We start from the raw sequence: 18302 nt of genomic DNA, 5'->3' as shown, positions 1-18302 counted from the left end.
CGAGTGGAGAGCCAGAAGTAACCTCTGAGTTCTGCTAGGTATGGCCCAGAAACCAATCAATCAATAAAGTTTTAAAAGAGAAAGGTGGGGCCGGAGAGATAGCATGGAGGTAAGGCGTTTGCCTTTCATGCAGGAGGTCATCGGTTCGAATCCCGGCGTCCCATATGGTCCCCTGTGCCTGCCAGGAGCAATTTTTGAGCCTGGAGCCAGGAATAACCCCTGAGCACTGCCGGGTGTGACCCAAAAACCACACATACACACACACACACACAACACACCACACACACACACACACACACGCACACTGCGCTGCGCGCGCACGAATAACCCCTGAGCACTGCCGGGTGTGACCCAAAAACCACACACACACACACACACGCACACGCACACGCACACGCACACGCACACACAAACACACACGAGAAAGGTAAATATTCTCAGGGCTGGAGGGAAAGTAGAGTGATATAGGATATTTGTTTTGCCACCTGGCTGATTTGGGTTCAGTCATTCAATCACTGGAGCCCCATATGCCCCCCCCCCCCGCACAGTATCCCCAAGAGTGTTTTCTGAACACAGCTGGATGTGTTCCCCAAACACAGCAACAACAACAACAACAACAAACCAAGGCTTTACTTTTCAAGTCCATGCTCTCCCTTGAACACGTATCTCACTTGTCTTGTGTTCTTTTCACTCTGGAGAAGCTGGTGTTCTCTCTTGAACATGTGCTTCCCTTTCTCCCATCTCACATCTTTTTGTCAATATGTTTTTTTTATTCAAAATCAGGTTATATTTACATACTTAATAGCAAATTGCCCCCCCTCCTTTTGGGTGTTTTTGGGCCACACTCAGCAATGCTCAGGGGTTATTCCTGGCTCTGCGCTCTGAAACCACTCTTAGCAGGCTGGCAGGACCATATAGGATGTTGGGATCAAACCTGGGTCTGTCTTGGGTCAGGCAAACTCCCTAGTGCCGTACTACTGAGCTATTGCTCTGACCCCAGATTGCCTTTTGCGTGTTATCCTGTGCAGGGGCCATGCTAATCTTCTCTGTTCCATTCCAATGTTAGTATATGTGCTGCTGAAACGAGCACCCCCAGATTGCCTTTTAGTATTAAAATTTTTTAAATTCTTTAATTGTATCACTGTGACATAGTCTTCCTCTTTCCTTTCTTTTTTCTTTGTCAATATATCTTTTATTTGAAAGCAAGTAAGTTTAATAGCATATTGCTTTTTCTCTATTTTTATTTACTTATTAGGGGGGTTATAGGTCACTCCCGGCAGTGCTCAGGGGTTACTCCTGGCTCTGCACTCAGAAATCGATTCTTGCAGGCTTGGGGGACCATATGGGATGCTGGGAATTGAACCACCATCCATTCTGAGTTGGCTGCATGCAAGGCAAATGCTCTACTGCAGTGCTATCTCTACAGCCAGCTTTTTCTCTATTTTCTTTCTTTCTTTCTTTCTTTCTTTCTTTCTTTCTTTCTTTCTTTCTTTCTTTCTTTCTTTCTTTCTTTCTTTCTTTCTTTCTTTCTTTCTTTCTTTCTTTCTTTCTTTCTTCTTCCTTCTTCCTTCCTTCCTTCCTTCCTTCCTTCCTTCCTTCCTTCCTTCCTTCCTTCCTTCCTTCCTTCCTTCCTTCCTTCCTTCCTTCCTTCCTTCCTTTCTCTTTCCTTCCTTCCTTCTTTCTTCTTTCTTTCTCCCTCCCTCCCTCCTTCCTTTCCTCCCTCCCTCCTCCTTCCTTCCTTCCTTCTTTCTCTCCCTTCCTCCCTCCCTCCCTCCCTCCCTCCCTCCCTTCCTTCCTTTCTTCCTTCGTTTTTGGGTCACACGCGGCCGCGCTCTGGGGTTACTCCTGGCTCTATGCTCAGAAGTTTCTCAGAGGACCATATGGGATGCCGGGATTCGAACCACCGAAACATTTTACCTCCATGCTAGCTCTCCGGCCCCTCATTTTTTTATTCTTTAATTATATCACAGTGAAACACAGTTACAAAATTGTTTATGGTTGAGTTTTAGTCATAAAATGTCCAGCAACCATCACCAAGTGCCCATTTCCTGTCAACAATGTCCCCAGTTTCCCTCCTGCTCAAACCCACCACTCTCACCAGCCTGTCTCTATGGCAGACATTTTTCTTTTCTTTTTGATTTAGACATTGTGGTTTGAAATATTGTTACTGAAGGGGTATCATGTATATCCTCTCTCCTTTCAGCACCCAGTTCTTGTTCAGAGGATTCATTTTCAACTCTCATTTATCATAGTAGTCCCTTCTCTGCTCTAACTGCACTTCCCTGCTGTTTGTGGGCAGTTTTCTACGAAGGACTGGTCCTCCTGGCCCTTTGTCTTTTAGTATTACTACTATATTCTTTTTTTTTTTTTTTTTGATAATACCCCACAAATTAGTGTGATCATTTGTCTGTCCCTCTCCCTCTGACTTATTTTGCTCAGCATAGTACTTTCCATATCTATCCATACGTAAGCACATTTTTTTTTTGGTTTTTGGGTCACACCCGGCAGCACTCGGGTTACTCCTGGCTCTATGCTCAGAAATCGCTCCTGGCAGGCTTGGGGGATGTAAGCAAATCTCTTGACTTCATTTTTCCTAATGGCTTCTCACATCTAAGTTTCATTCAATAAAAGATAGCTTGTATCTCTCTCCCTCTCCAATCTCTTCACTCACACACACACACTCACACACACTTTTGAATCAGGAGTCCAGTTATGTACAATACACACAGACACACACACTTTAACAGGAGTTATGTACAATCCACACACACACACACACACACACACATTTGAATCAGGAGTCCAGTTATGTACAATCCTCACACACACACTTTTGAATCAGGAGTCCAGATATATACAATACACACACATACACACACACTTTTGAATCAGGAGTCCAGTTATGTACATATCCTCAAAAAGATGATAGATACTCTGCAAAGAGTCCAGGCAAAAAGAATCAGTCATGGGGCCAGAGTGATATAGTACAGCAGGGGGGTGCTTGCCTTGCACATGACCAAACTGGGTTCCATTTCCTGCATCTTGTATTGTTCTCTCAGCCCACTATGAGTTATTCCTCACCCATAACCATTGGATATTCTGGATAATAAAACAACAAAAAGAACTAGTTATTGTGTGATGGTATTCCAGATAATTTCTCCTTTTATTTTCAAATTTCCTATAATAAAGGAAGTTTTCACTTCTTTTATGAATAAAAAAAAGAAAATGTGGAATAAATTGTAAAATAGACCTGGCCATAGACTTTTGTAATCATTGACATGATTCTTTTTTTTTTTTTTTGGTTTTTGGGCCACACCCAGCAGTGCTCAGGGGTTACTCCTGGCTCTCTGCTCAGAAATAGCTCCTGGCAGGCACGGAGGACCATATGGGACACTGCGATTTGAACCAACCACCTTTGGTCCTGGATCGGCTGCTTGCAAGGCAAATGCCACTGTGCTATCTCTCTGACCCCAGCATGATTCTTTTTGATGTATGTCTTGGAAAGTTTGTTGTGTTGATAAACTTATAGTCAGTGGATGAGAAACAAGTACTTACGCTGCTGGCAAGTGTACCTGGGCTTGCTGGCTGGGCCCCACAGAGGTTGGGGAAATGGGGTACAGTTGTAACACTTTGCCTCTGTGGGCAGATACTGAAGGGTAATCGGGGAGACCACTTCTTTCCTGTTACGAAAACAACCATTTACTCACTCTTTCCTCCTTGTTGGGCCTTTTTGAACCCCACCCAGAATTTTTTTCCCAAGTTCAATCATTTTGAAAATCTTAGAAATGATCTGGTTTTTACAAAATTTGGGTAGATGTGGGCAGTATTGAATTTCATTTTGCCTCCGGAGTTGTGCTTGCTATCCAGTATAGTAACCACCTACTTCTGCCTACTTAAAATGAAAATGTAAACTTCATTCCCTAATACCATGAATCACATTTCAAAGGGTCCTCAACAAAGCTGCAGCCCCTTCTTGGACAGTAGATTAAAGTCCATGTCTCAGAAAGTCTCTCTGGTGCTGCTCTGTGGGGAAGACTTTTTTTTTCTTGGCATGTATATCGTTCACCATGGAGTGTGTCCTCTCTTAAAGCTCATTTCAATACAGATTAGCAAGGGACAGCAAATCTGTAAGAATCCCAATTCAAATGAATGCTTCCCTCAGTTTTTACACAAGAAAACATCTAGAATGATCTCATTTACCTAAAGCCCTATAAATGGAATTGTCCTCTTTTGAATTAATCCTGTTGACATTCAGGTTACGCTCACTGGAAATATGAAATACTATATATGTTTGGTTTACTGCTGGAAGGGGGAAAACTATCTTGCTTTGTTATTGCTATAGTGTTAATTGAACATGTTGGTTTTCTTGTTTCTTTGACTAGAACCTGACTGGATCCATGTAGGAAAAGGGAAATGTGGACTCGTTTGACCTTTCCTGTCTTTTTCTTGCAGGAGAACTGCGACACATCACCAAGCTGAAGCCCTGGAGCCTCTTTGATGTACTTGTGGAAAAGTATGGTTGGCCCCCTGAAGATGCAGCACAGTTTACAGATTTCCTCATCCCAATGCTAGAAATGGTTCCAGAAAAACGAGCATCAGCTGGCGAATGCCTTCGGCATCCTTGGTTGAATTCTTAGCAGATTTTACAAATATAGCATTCTGAGCTAGCAAATGTTTTCCAGTACTGACATTGGACCTAAACGGTGACTCTCATTCTTTAACAGGATTACAAGTGAGCTGGCTTCATCCTCAGACCTTTATTTTGCTTTGAGGTACTGTTTGACATTTTGCTTTTGTGCACTGTGATCCTGGGGAAGGGTAGTCTTATTGTCTTCAGCTTAGTAGTTTACTGACCCTTTTTCTTCTGGAAACAATAACATGTCTCCAAGCTTCGTTTCTTGTGTTTGTGTGACATTCAAGTGTCAGTTTCTTTGAACGAAAAACACTTTCCCTCCTTGTGTTTTGGCAAGTTTTGTAACTATTTATGAAGAGATATTTTAGCTGAGTACTATATAATTTACAATCTTAAGACCATATCAAGTTGGAACCAAGAACTATAGCAAGGAAATGTAAAATTTTATCTTCTGGCAAAGGGACATCATTCCTGTATTATAGTATATGTAAATGCACCCTGTAAATGTTGATTTCCATTAAATAAGGATGGGGACTCAAATTTCTGAAGAGCTACTAAGTCTTGACTGCTTTGTAGCCTGTGTGCATGTAGCAGAATTTAACTGCCCAAGGAGTTGTGCAAACTTGTCATTCCATAGCATAATTCTTTCACATTGGAGTTTTAAAAAAGTGGCTCTGGACTAAAGGATATCATTCCATATATGACACTTTAGAGGAAGAGACATACTTCTCATGCTAAAATAATTATTGGTAAAGATTAGGGGTTAGCATTCCCATTCTTTCTTTTCCCTCATATTTAAAAAAATTACTTAAGAAAAAGAAATATTTGTCTTTAAAATGATCTCAGAACCATGTGCTGTTGCCTCCTCTAGGCACCTGTAAGTTAAACTCAATATAGATTAAATTGGACAAGGAAACATGTTCGGTGTGTGAATGAAAAAATATATATCTATGATGGCTGAGGAACGCTTGCAACTATTTGTCTAAATCCAAGGTATGCCACATATAGTTTGCAGTACAATAGGCAAAACTCTAACACTGAGAGGTAAAAGTAGTCACATTCATTCCATAGTTTTATGTGTGGCTATGATATAGTTTACTTATTGTCTTCCCATAAATTTAAAATTTCCCTTTGCAGGTTTTTTTTGTTTTTTTTTTTTTAAATACATTTCCTTTAAATTGCAGAATCCAGGACACAAACCATAGTAGGCAATACAATTTTAGAATGTGACATTGAGGTATATTCAGCCTCTTTTAGAAGTCATTGGATTGAATGAGTTTTTTTTTTAAAAGAAATTTAAATTCATTAAGGTGCCTCTTTTTCTTGACATTGTCCATTAACATTTATCCATATATGCCTTTGCAATAATTAGATTGTGAAAAGATAACAAGTGTTGTAACAATAATCCATTGTTTGAGGTGCTTGCAGTTGTCTTAAAAATTAAAGTATTGCTTTTTTTTTCCAGACATTGCCTTGGTCATTAGCCTATATTTGAATAGTCAACAAACACTTGCTTTTTTAGTGTAATTAATAAAAATGAAAATATCTACGTTCCTATTGCAGGAAATGTAGTTTTATGACATGCATTGAGGCTTATCACAAGGAAATCCATTCATTGTTTTTTTAATGGTAGAATGTAGAAATAGGAAAGGTGCTGTAGCAGATATTTACCTAGAATTAAGTGCTCCTTTTTCAAATTTATGTTTCATCAAAACTGAATTCTATTGAGTATTGCAGTTTTGTTTCCTTTTTAAAAATCAACAATAATATTTATCATAAGGAATAAGACACATCCTCCTAAAAGTTAATAGCATTATGTGGAATAGACTGAAAGGTGCATGCTTACTTTTTAAAAAAATGAGGCTGTTGGTTACCTATGTAGGTTAGCAGTGCTAACCACAATTTCGATAGGACACTCTCTTACAAGAACCACAGTACGTTTGTCTTCCCAGGTTATAGACCAGTTTTATAAGGGTTATTTATACACTCGAAGAAAGTGGTCTGACCTATTTTGACTTATGCTAGAAAAGATTATGGATTTTAAAGATCTCTTCATTATGATAAACAGCCAGTTTACAATGTAGAAACAATTATTCTAGAAGGAATACATATATATATATATATGTATATATTTGTATTTGGTACAGCATGGTTTTTTTTTATACCATTATTGATATCTTCATAAGAAATGCTTAAGTTAAATGAGAACCCCTGGTTATATAAAATGTTAATAGTCTGCACCATGGTTTATTTGAACCTTTTTATTATTTTTTTTATTCATGTGGAGCCTTCAGAGAAAAGACAAGCAGTGGATGTATAATAGCAGATCACAGAAGCTGGCTATGTAAAAATTAGAGACCCTCTCTTAAGGCAGAGAACTGTTAACACTGTTTTGACTAGGTTTGTAAATGCCACTCTTGCCCCTCCTTCCCATTTTTATGTATTTCTCCCTCTTACTAGAGAGTAGTAATTGAGAATATGTGTCCTTCCAACAAGTAGCCAAGGAACTGGTGGGATTCAGCATTTTATACAGTATGCACCTTTTATGTACATTATTTGTCTAGTAGGCAAAATTACACTATGAAGAATTTAACATTCTTAGTTCTCCTAAACATGGATGCTTTACTATGTTAGTTAAATATTTCTGTGGTTTTAAATATAAAGGATGGGTAAAGTTTTATTAAGTTCATTTAAAACTTGAAACTAAACAGATTTGAATAAGTGCAGCTCTGTTAATGTATCACAACTAATTTTCAAAAAGAAATGAAAATTAAAGTATAAGACAACTTCTATTACTGCTAAATACGGTCTGCTTACTTTCCTCCAAAACACAGAATTTGTGTGCTGTGCCAAATTTGTCAATTAGATGGCGAAAAATGTGTTAAACTAGTGTCATTATTACTGGTTATACTTAAATCTTCCTCAAAGGTAGAAAATATTTTTTTATTTTTCAAAGGTAATGAAATAGCATTTTATATTTCAGCAATAAAATGCCTGAGAGGCCATTTTCATTTCACTTGAGATCTATGAATGCCTTTTTCCTTTAGTTTTATACACCCACATTTTAATATATTTCCCACTACCTTTTTAAATACTATAGCAAGTAATATATGCTGATTTTAAAAGAATTTTGATTACCTAAGGACACTTCAATCATGCTCTAAAGTGTACACATTAGATATTACTGTGTTTTTAGGAAAACTATTCCATATTTTCAAACAGCTGTAAATGATAATTCATAATTGTATCATGTATAATGGTTTAATGATATGGGTTCACTTTGTATGATGGTAGATATAAGTAAATGTACATAAATAGCATGTTAATTTACTATGGCTCTTGGCTCCTACAAAAACAACACATAGGAATATTCTGAGATTAAGTCCTTCTGATGCTTACTGTGGTCCAACTGAGGTAGTAGTCTCTAAAGAAAATGGAAGCTCCTTACAAACCTATATTGTAAAAAATGTAACTTTGTAAACACACTTAAAAAGATCCCAATCTCAGAAGTTGTACAGGACAATTTGGTAAAACTGACATAATTGTGATTTATTAACATGAATTAAAATGCCCAACCAGTGCTTCAATGTGACAGTATATTTAAAATAAAAAAAATTAAAGGCATATACTGTTCTACTTTCACAAAGATCACACAGTTTTGCAAAGACGTGTCATATATACAGTGCTATATATCAAATGAGAAAAGCTGTAAGCAGTTATATACGCAAAAGAAATTCACTATTTACAAGTTTGTCAGGAGACATTTAAAATCTATACATTAAATTACATCTTGCTTGGTAAAACAAAATGAGCCATCTCCACACCAAACTATAAAAATATGTCTTGCAGTTTTTGATACCTTCAATGCACTCAAGAACAGCTGATGGGGGTGTGGGGGTAGAAAAGAAAAACCTCATAATGCCATTACCTAGCTGTGTACTTAATCTGTATGTATAAAATAATATAGAAAACATTCCCTAAATGAATTTAACTGCAACAATAAAAGTTAAAGATCGTGTAGCATCCAACCTATTGCAAAAAAACAAACAAACAAACAAAAAAAAAACAGCTGGAATGTTCACTTACAAAATAAAGATACCTAATACTGGCTTAACAGCACAATTTTAAAAGCAAAAATGGGAAAAATACAATAATAAAAGAGCACTGGTGCTTTTTCTTTTTTCTTTTTTTATACAAAGTTTCATTTACAAGCTTTAAAAAGTACCATAATAGGTACATATGAAATATACAATTTATCTTACAGAACATTTTAAAAAATGTTTTTTTGGAGTCCATTTTAATGCCACCCTGAACCATGGTAATTGTTCTGAAATGTTGGTGGCACCTGTGCTCTGTGAATTGGAATCTGTCCAGGCACTGGAGATGCCTGCTGAGGTCCTTGAACCCCATGTGGCAGGGCCACAGAGCCAGGATGAGGACAGAACCCTGAAGCAGTAGGTGTTGGAATACTGTTTGGTCCTTGGGGCTGGAGATGAGGACCTGCAACTGGTAATGGACAATGTGGCCCTGCTGTTCCAGAAGGCTGGTGTTGGGGTCCAGGTCCCAGAGTGGTATGATGTGTAGTTTGTGAGGGATATGGTGGTACAGGTGGATGAGTGCTTGAAGGGAAGAGAGGAGGTCCTTGGTGAGGAGTATGGTGTATGGCTTGAGCTGATGTTGTATGATGCCCAGAAGCCAAAACACTGGAAGGTGGGGGTGGGGGAGGGGGTGGGGGCGCTGAACTGACAACATGCTGGTGTTGTGCTTGTAGACCTTGGAGTCCCGTGGAAGGATGGGGAGGTGGATGGTGATGAGGGGCAGGACCAGGCGGTGGTGGCGGTGGTGGCAGATGGTGTCCAGTAGTTTGAGAATGTATATGCGACCCAGGGGTGACAGCATGAACAGGCCCTACCACATGTGCTACAGAGTGCTGCTGATGGGAACTTGGCTGCTGTACAAGGTGCGGTCCTGGCGCAGGTGGAGGCGGCGGAGGGGGCGGGACTACAGCAGCAGAAGTTGGGTGGTGAACAGTAGGGTTCTGAGATGGCAAAAAATGCCCTGGAGTAACATGGTGTCCTGGAACTGTCTGTTGGCTTGTTGTGCCAGGAAGTGCTTGATTTGGTCCTGATGTAAACACAGTTTGTTGGGGAAGACTACCTTTAAGCTGATTATAATTCTGAAAGTTTGCAGAAGGCTGCTGGTTTTGATAATAAGAAGAAGGAGGTGGAGGAGGTGGAGGGGGTGGTGCCGTGCTGTTCAGACTCGGTTGGTTAAATTGACTGTATGTTGCTGAAGATTGTCCTGAGGGTGTCTGTGTAAATAATGCTCCGGAAGTTGCCTGTTGAGTATTGCCTTGAACATTCTGTGCTGCTGGATAGTAATTTCTCTGAGATTCTCTCTGAGGTGTTCCCACTTGAGGGGACTGTGAATGATGAGGCCTATAGGGAGATCCTAACTGCTGTGAAGGAGGCTTTGGTGAAAGATAACCATGTTGTACAGGTGTGTGAGGAGTCGATGACTTTGGAGGATTTTCTATGTGAGGTGATGGAGGACAGTGCAACTTTATTGGTGCAGAAGGCAGCTTTTGTGAGAGTTGCTCAGATGAACTGCGAACAAATGGCTGAGGAGGAGGATTCTTTGAAAGTGCTTGGGTATTATTTAATAGCTGTTTTTGTTGGAGCTCTGTTTTTAGGTGAACACCATTCTCAGATTCGGATGCCTCCCAGAGGGAATCTGGTTTTGTGAGTATTTTCCCATGTTGTTGAGAAGAAAGTGGTCCTGGAGATCCGGACTAGGAAAAAGCATAGATAATCTTAGGTACATTGAGATTATCTTTATTTTTTACAACTTTTTTACATAAACAAAATACTAATAAGGATTCAGTAGTAGTAAGATAGTTTTGGTAATAAGCATAAACTGAATTCCTTCAATGATCTCTTCAAGATGATTAAGCTTGGTTATTCCTGAAGTATTTAGCTTCCTCTCCCCCTTCATTACCTCCTACACTAAGTGAACAAGCCATTTTATGAGCCTTACTGTGGGACACCAGTTGGGCCCACACCAGTGTTGCTCAGGAGTGTTCCTGATCGTACTTGTGGCCCACTATCATTATGCACTGCCAGGGTTCTGAGCCTGGGTCTACAGTATGCAAGACAAACATCTTGATGTGTACTGTCTCTCTGGTACCGAATATAATAAACTTGGTTCTTCGAACTATTTTTATTTCTAATTACTTATACGTTGTTTGAATATAAATAATCCAAGTATACAACTTAAATTCTTTAAGAAAAATCTTTCTTGGGGCCAGAGAAATAGCATAGTGGTAGGGCATTTGCCTTGCATGTGACAGACCCAGGAGGGACCCAGTTTGATTCCCAGCATCCCATGTCCCCTAGCCTGCCAGGGGTGATTTTTAAATCAATCAAGTTTTAAAAAAAGAAAAATCTATCTTTAGCTAAAACGATAATTGTTTATAAGATTCTTTGATATCCAGGGTCGAAGATAGCAGTCTACCCTGACCTTAGGGTTTTCCAGAATTAACTGAATGGTTAAAATATTTCATATAGGGTCCAAACAAGTACAGTGGAGATTTTGCAACCTGTGTTTGGTCAAATATCCAAGTATGGTGAGACAAAGCATAAATGAGTAAAACACAAGACTGACAGGACAAATGTCTGAAAATTACAAACTGATTATTTCAGTAGTAAAATCTCTGCATATTAACTAAGTGGCAATGTTCAGTTTATTACCTTGCTTATTTTTGAAGGACTTTTGCAGGTATTTTGAGAAGTATCTGGGGATGGACATTCATTTGCAGTCGTGAATTCTGGATTATCAGCATCAGGATCTATAAAACAGAAGAAACCTATAGCAAATGTAAAGTTACAATAATTTTCCTTTTACTAACACTGCAAAAAGCACTGCATTCTTTTATTCTTTTATTCAAACTGACTTCATTTTATAAAAGGTTTTATTGAAAAAGTTATTTAGAACAATAACCATGATAGGTCATCTGCTTACTGACCTTCCATATGTTCACTGAATGAAGGGACTGAGCCCTTGGGTTTCAACTGGGGAATGTGATTTGAATGAGATGAAGGTGAAGACGGAACATGACTCGGTGAACATGGGACACATGGTGATTCTCCCCCTAGAGATGAAGTAGAAGCAGACCCAAAGAGAACATTAGAACAGCAAAGAGTAAAGGAGCAGAATGATTTAACTGACTCCACAGTTGGGGTTTTTTTGGGGAGAGGGGTTAAGAAACAAGCTCAACTTACCACTATCTTTATCTTTTCTGTGATCACTGAGAAGTAAAGCTCTCTGATAACTTCTTTCTCTCACTTGCTCCACTGAAGTTGAAGCAGTCCTTTAAAATAAAATCATGTCATCAACTCAAAGGAATTACTAGCAGCTAGATTATTTGTACCTTACCTTTATGATCAAAATGTCCTCTCAGATCAAGGCTTTTTGCTCTTTGGGGAAACATTCTGGTGGGAAGATTTGAAAATATCTGTTCTTGACTCCACTACTGTGAAAAGCTTCACCAACTGAGATACTTTTACCTTCATTTATTTTAAAAATTCGCTCTACTTCTTTGTCTAAAGAAATTTCTGGTGAAAAGGGAGGGAGAGATGAAGAGTTCTCAAAAGATACCAAAAAGAACTCTTACAAATTACATTGTATTGGCACTGTAAGGTACTGGGAAACTCCCATGGAAGGGAAGAGCCTAAGGAGCACAGGTTTCCTGCCAATCTATAGCCTTTATCTAGTCTGTACTTCCTGCTGAAGAAGCATGAAATATTGTTGTTTCCTCCCTGTATTACTGTTGGTAAGGGATGTAAAGAAACTAGAGATGTTGATTAAGGAAAAAGATTCTTTGGCAAGCAATATTTGTGAAAACCATCAGGAAGTTATAAGCACCTTTAACAACACACATTGTTTAAAACCCTCTCAGTAAAGAGAACTTCATTTCTTTTTTTCAGGCTACATCCGTTAGATGTTCAGGGGTTACTCCTGGCTAAGCGCTCAGAAATTGCCCCTGGCTTGGGGGGACCATATGGGACGGCAGGGGATCAAACCTCGGTCCTTCCTTGGCTAGTGCTTGCAAGGCAGACACTTTACTTCTAGCGCCACCTCGCCGGCCCCGAGTAAAGAGGAACTTTTAAAATCATAATCATAAACCTGTCTCCTTATTATTGGAAAAAATAACAGAAAAATTATTAACAGAATTACTTATGTTTTTCAGAATAGTTAATACTTCAGGTTTTTACATATGTGCAAATTGGATACAGAAAAAGTAAGATCCTGACTGGATGGTAAATAGCAATATTTAATACACACAGTTTGCAATTAAAATTTTTTAATTTTAGGCTTACCACTGTACTTCTGGATCATTCTTCTCATTGGCAGAAGCTTCCTTTATAGGACAGTTATTGCTGGCTTCTTCCAAAGTAGCATTATAAACTGTAGCTGGAGTTGGTAAAGGAAGACTGGCAGAGCTTTCTACCTGCTCCCCATTTTCACTCCGATTGGCACATCCATCACTGTTGTTGCTCAAGCTTCCACTTGCATGAGGTGATACACTGACTAGTGGAAAATGTTCTGCCTTAGAGCCACTTTTTCTAGCTTCACGTTGTCTTTTACGGTATTCTAATAGAGAAACCTTAAGCAAGAAAAAGATAAGGGGAGGCAAATCTTTTATTCTTGTTTTATATCAGAGTCAAACTATTTTTATAAAGAAATTAATTTATTTACATTAGGAAAATTATATAAAATAATTTTATTCTGAATATACAGTAATTAACAAATATAAAATGCCTGTTATGCACCGGCATTGTATTTAGATGATTTAAATACATTATCTTATTTAATCCTCACAACAACCCTAAGAAATAGGTATATATCATCATCCCCATTTTACAGATGAGGAAATTGAGTAACTCACTCACTCAAGGTCACACAGCTGGTGAGTGTTGGAGCCGGGATTCGAACCTAGGTCTTATTTGAAAGCCCGTGCTCTTTCCACTATACTACATTGCTTCCCACAAAGTTGCCAACTGGACTCTGTTATAGAAATTAAAAGCACACCATCACTAAAATTCTTTGACTTTCAAAGCAGTAAACCTATTAACAGGTAAAATTAAGTGTTGTAGTTTCTTCCATTCCTTTGAAAATAAGGCATTCGAACTGTCAATATGTCTGTGAGCTAAATCATCATGGCACTAAACCAGTCAACTTATATTCCATCTTTTAACACTGGTTTTCAATACACGTATGTCCCCATTTAAATATGGACAAGAGGCATTTCTTCCACCTATGGCAGCCTATTGTGTGTAAAACAAAAGGAATAATAATATCAAGTATTGTGTATTGGGCTGAAAAGTAAATTCTTTTGGTTTTAATATCTGAAGTCATAATCCTTATCAAATTTTCCATAGTACTTGAATTTCTCTGAAAACTCTTCCTATAGAGAATTTACATGATATTTGTAAGTGTATGTTTCAAAAAATAAATTTAACTATGACTAAAGAATGCCTTATATAACATGTACTATAATTATAGCCGTTACAAGTAATATTTAAAACCACTATTAAAAGGACAGGAAATAAATGTGTAACCTTTTTCTTCTGTGGTGGATTCTGTGGTGTGCAGCTTCCATCCATCAAATTATCATTAACAGTCCTTCCAAAAGCAGATACCAGAACATCTTCTGAAGTACAAAATACAGGTGTTTCCATAAACATACTTCGGCTATCATCCTGGATCAGGCACTTTGACTCACTTATTCGGAAGCCTCCTCCAACTTCCAATTGATGTGAGGGTGTTAAGTCCCTCAAGTTTGAGTTTACTGAGAAGTTAACTCCTGTCCTGTCAGGACTCTTTACCCACGAAGAATATAATGTGCCCCGCGCAGAGTGAGTAGATTCCAGTTGGTTGGTTGAGTCAGTCCTGTCATGTGTAGGTGTTTCCATGGTTTTATGTAAGGTTGTTTGCTCGATTGCTTCGAGTCCCAGTTGCAGATCTGACACAGATTCCTTTTCACCAGGGCACTGTCTATTGACTTCAGTCCTAGTCCTAGGGCTGGTATAGCCAATGGTCTTAATTTCTTGCAGACCCAGTTCAGTTAAATTAGAATTTCTAAAAGGCCCCAAAGTTAACATAGTTGAAGATCTGTCATATCCCTGTTTATAGTTTAAAAAAAAAAAAAAAAAGAATTACACAAAGTTGATATAAAACAATAATAGTAAGAAAAGAAATTAGCCTTTCTGAATAGCTCCTTACCTCTTGACTATAAGTACGTCTCTTAATTTCTGGAGAACTTTCTGGGGATGAAATATTCTACATAAAAGAAATAATTAGAATTGAAAATTAATGTGACTAATAAAGTAAAAATTTAAGTAATAGTTACAGTAAGATTTTGTATTAAACTATTTTACTATGTCTCAAGAGATTTGTTTTTAAGGTCAATTTAATTATGATCATTTATTCTTACCCTATCAGTATAATTGGCAAAAGTTATGCTTGACTTTGTAAGAATTTAAAATTTTTTTCATTAATTGGCATGTTCTAATTTTTCTCCTACAAAGGTTAGAAAAGCTATGAATAAAAATTTTTTTTTTTTTGTGGTTTTTGGGTCACACCCGGCAGTGCTCAGGGGTTATTCCTGGCTCCAGGCTCAGAAATTGCTCCTGGCAGGCACGGGAGGACCATATATGGGACGCCGGGATTCGAACCGATGACCTCCTGCATGAGAGGCAAACGCCCTACCTCCATGCTATCTCTCCGGCCCCATGAATAAAAATTTTAATTTACTTTTCTTACCTCAAAGTGCATGGTATTTCCTGGTGTACCAGGAGTTACTGGAGTAACTGGTGAATATATGGGCTTATAACCATTTCTACATGCTTCATCATCTGATTTTATCCGTGGTGGTGTAGCAAATGATGGGTCCGTAGGAGTAACATCTGTGTGAGTTGGTGTAGCGTATGGTGAAGGAGTAGGTGTGGAGGTTTCTGAGTAAGCAGAATCTAGCAACTGATAAAGTCTTCGTTTTTTTAATGGTGTAGTTAAATCTGGTGGTAAAATAATTTATTAGAAATTAGACAGCTGGTATTTATAAAATCTAATTATTCTTGGAACGACTGAAATAGCAGCAATCAATTATGATGACTCCACCCCAAATAAAATTACTGGGCAGGGAAATAGTTCAGTTAGCCTTGCAAGAGCCCTAGGTTCAAAAATTAGTACTGCTGGAGTGCTACGACTGCTGGAAGTACTTCCCGTAAGTACCACTGATTGTGACCCAAAACCAATGCTTATCTTATAGTTGTAAGAAATTATAATTATTACAAGTGCAGGTGTTTTTAATCATAGCCCTAAAAGATAGCCTCCAAAGCTTAAACAAGGATAAAAAAAATTCAATCATAAACCTCAACATGTTATACTAAACTGTAAATTTTTTATTCAGAAATTAAAAGAAAATACTAATCTCGGTTAATTGGGGCTGGAGCAATAGCATAGCGGTAGGGTGTGTGTCTTTCACGTGGCCAACACAGGATGGACACCAGTTCGATTCCTGGCACAACATATGGGAGCAATTTCTAATCACAGAGCCAGGAGTAACCCCCTGAGTGCTGCCAGATGTGACCCAAAAGACACCCTCCTCCAAACAAAAAAGATGGAAAATTCTGCAGCACAAACCTTTTATATCCCAAAAGTAACAGTACACATTGGAGGTACTGATTATTCCCCTCAATCACAGTGCTTATAGGGAAGTGGCTCTGGCATCAGCCCTAGCAAGTACCTAGCCTAGGAAAAGATGGAAAGTCAAGTCCAGTTTTGACTGTATTTTACATTTTGATTGAAAAATGAATCGAGGACTACCTATCTTAATAGCTTTGTGAAGTAAATAATACTTGGAATGATGAGTATACTTTATACATACTTTATAAACATATGCATCATTCCAATACTTAATGCTGAAATAGTAATGAAAAAGAATTACCTGGAAGGGAACAGCTATCATTTAATAATATTGGACTTTGATTTTCACCATTAATCGTAGGACTTCTGGATCTTTCTTGGCAAGCTGAATTAAATCTATGTAAAACTGTTGAGTTTTCCTCTTCGAGAGCTTGTTTCAACCATCGCTAAAATATATAAAAATAGAAACGAATTTGTAGTTGTTAGTAGCCCATAAACACAGAGCTAGTTCCCAAAATATTTTATTACTAGGAATGGAAAAAAGGAATGAGAATGTTATTCATTTCAGCTTAATATATTCAAAGGATAGTTTACCTTCTTGCATGAACCAGAAATGTTTTCAGTTGGTTCCTTCCTTCTCCTTTTGTCTGAAAGGAATGGTGAAGTAAATCTAATATAATGCTTAGGAGTAGAGTACACATGAGGACTATAAGTAAGGCCTGGTAAAGAATTCAGCTGTGTAGCTAACACTTCAGGATCTGTAGTTATGCGCAGAGGCCTTTCTGAAAGACTATCTGAAGGTTTTCCTGTCTTCTCATTCTTCTCATTTAACCATTCATTAACCAAGTGCTAGAAAAAAGAAAATTTTGCATTACTGTGTACCCAAAGTGAAACTGACACATAAAATTACATATTAAGTCATTTATATATGACATCTAAAAGCAACATAATAGGAATAAAACACATGGTAGATTTTTAAAGTAGTAAAATCCTTCAAACTAGTAAATTGCTGCCTATATAAACACAAAACTTACATTTGTTACTCCTTTTGTTTAAGGTAAACTCAGGTACTTAGAAGAAATATATGGACTTTACCCAATGCTTTTCTACCCATCAAAATTTCTATTAATATAATGCCATTACATACCCAGTTTTAAAATAGCTGCTAATATCCCTGGTACATACACACACACACACACATATATATATGTATATATATGTGTGTGTGTGTGTGTGTGTATATATATATATCATATTATATAATATTATATTGGTGGGGGTGTTTTGGGTCACACTTGGCCTTGCTCAGGAATTACTCCAGGCTCTGCGCTCAGAAATCGCTCCTGGCAGGCTCGGGGGGCCATATGGGATGTCGGGATTCGAACCACCGTCTGTCCTGGATCGGCCACTACAAGGCAAACGTCCTACCCACTGTGCTATTGCTCTGGCCCTACCTAATATCGCTAATCTTTTAAGGGTTTTGAAATCTTTTCAAGTTTACCATGCCCCGAAAAGTTACATTTTTAAAGCCTTAAATTCTAATGCAGTGAAAATTTAAAGGTTACTTTTAATTTTTAATTTACTGATCTACACTGTACTAGCTATGTGAAGATATCTGATCCTAAAGTATAAAGATTACTTGCTCATATTTATGGTAAATTTTATTACATTATAAATTTGATGTATGTAAGTATTTTTATATTTGCATATAAATTCTCACATTTCTGAGGTAGAAACATGCATTACAAAAATAAATCTAAAGATTGTTTCTATAAATATGTGGCACACCCCTTTTTTTTTCCCAAGTGAAAGCAGCTTAATTACCTCAGAAATCACCCCTGGCAGACATAGGGGACCATATGGGATGCTGGGATTCAAATCACCATCCTTCTGCATGAAGGCAAATGCCTTACCTCCATGCTATCTCTCCAGCCCCTAAACAACCTATATTTTTGAGTTGTCA

General features: G+C 38.0%; 3 protein-coding genes and 1 pseudogene across 3 annotated transcripts in view; 1 reads left to right on the top strand and 3 right to left on the bottom strand.

Moving 5' to 3' along the window:
- SRPK2 (SRSF protein kinase 2) overlaps positions 1-6094 on the top strand; it is a 175496-nt gene extending 169402 nt beyond the window's left edge. Inside the window, 1 exon segment of the mRNA XM_049783866.1 lies at positions 4453-6094. Coding sequence (XP_049639823.1) covers positions 4453-4637 — 185 coding nt within the window. The 3' untranslated portion in view covers positions 4638-6094.
- Positions 1-18302, bottom strand: part of LOC126022747 (small nuclear ribonucleoprotein E) — a 417272-nt gene that overhangs the window by 83977 nt on the left and 314993 nt on the right. The gene's annotated exons all lie outside the window — the stretch shown is intronic.
- On the bottom strand, positions 1007-1090 carry LOC126029634 (uncharacterized; annotated as a pseudogene).
- The window catches only part of KMT2E (lysine methyltransferase 2E (inactive)), a 72692-nt gene continuing 62546 nt past the window's right edge, over positions 8157-18302 (bottom strand). The window contains exons 17-26 of the mRNA XM_049782939.1: positions 16934-17188; positions 16641-16785; positions 15458-15708; positions 14918-14974; positions 14254-14817; positions 13012-13298; positions 11914-12002; positions 11658-11783; positions 11383-11480; positions 8157-10424 (exon numbers count right to left, since the gene is read on the bottom strand). Coding sequence (XP_049638896.1) covers positions 8931-10424; positions 11383-11480; positions 11658-11783; positions 11914-12002; positions 13012-13298; positions 14254-14817; positions 14918-14974; positions 15458-15708; positions 16641-16785; positions 16934-17188 — 3366 coding nt within the window. The 3' untranslated portion in view covers positions 8157-8930. The remainder of the gene's footprint in view (positions 10425-11382; positions 11481-11657; positions 11784-11913; positions 12003-13011; positions 13299-14253; positions 14818-14917; positions 14975-15457; positions 15709-16640; positions 16786-16933; positions 17189-18302) is intronic.

The sequence above is a fragment of the Suncus etruscus genome, chromosome 1 (assembly GCF_024139225.1).
Source record: "Suncus etruscus isolate mSunEtr1 chromosome 1, mSunEtr1.pri.cur, whole genome shotgun sequence".
Taxonomy (NCBI): domain Eukaryota; kingdom Metazoa; phylum Chordata; class Mammalia; order Eulipotyphla; family Soricidae; genus Suncus; species Suncus etruscus.
This window is presented reverse-complemented; position numbering and strand designations above follow the sequence as displayed.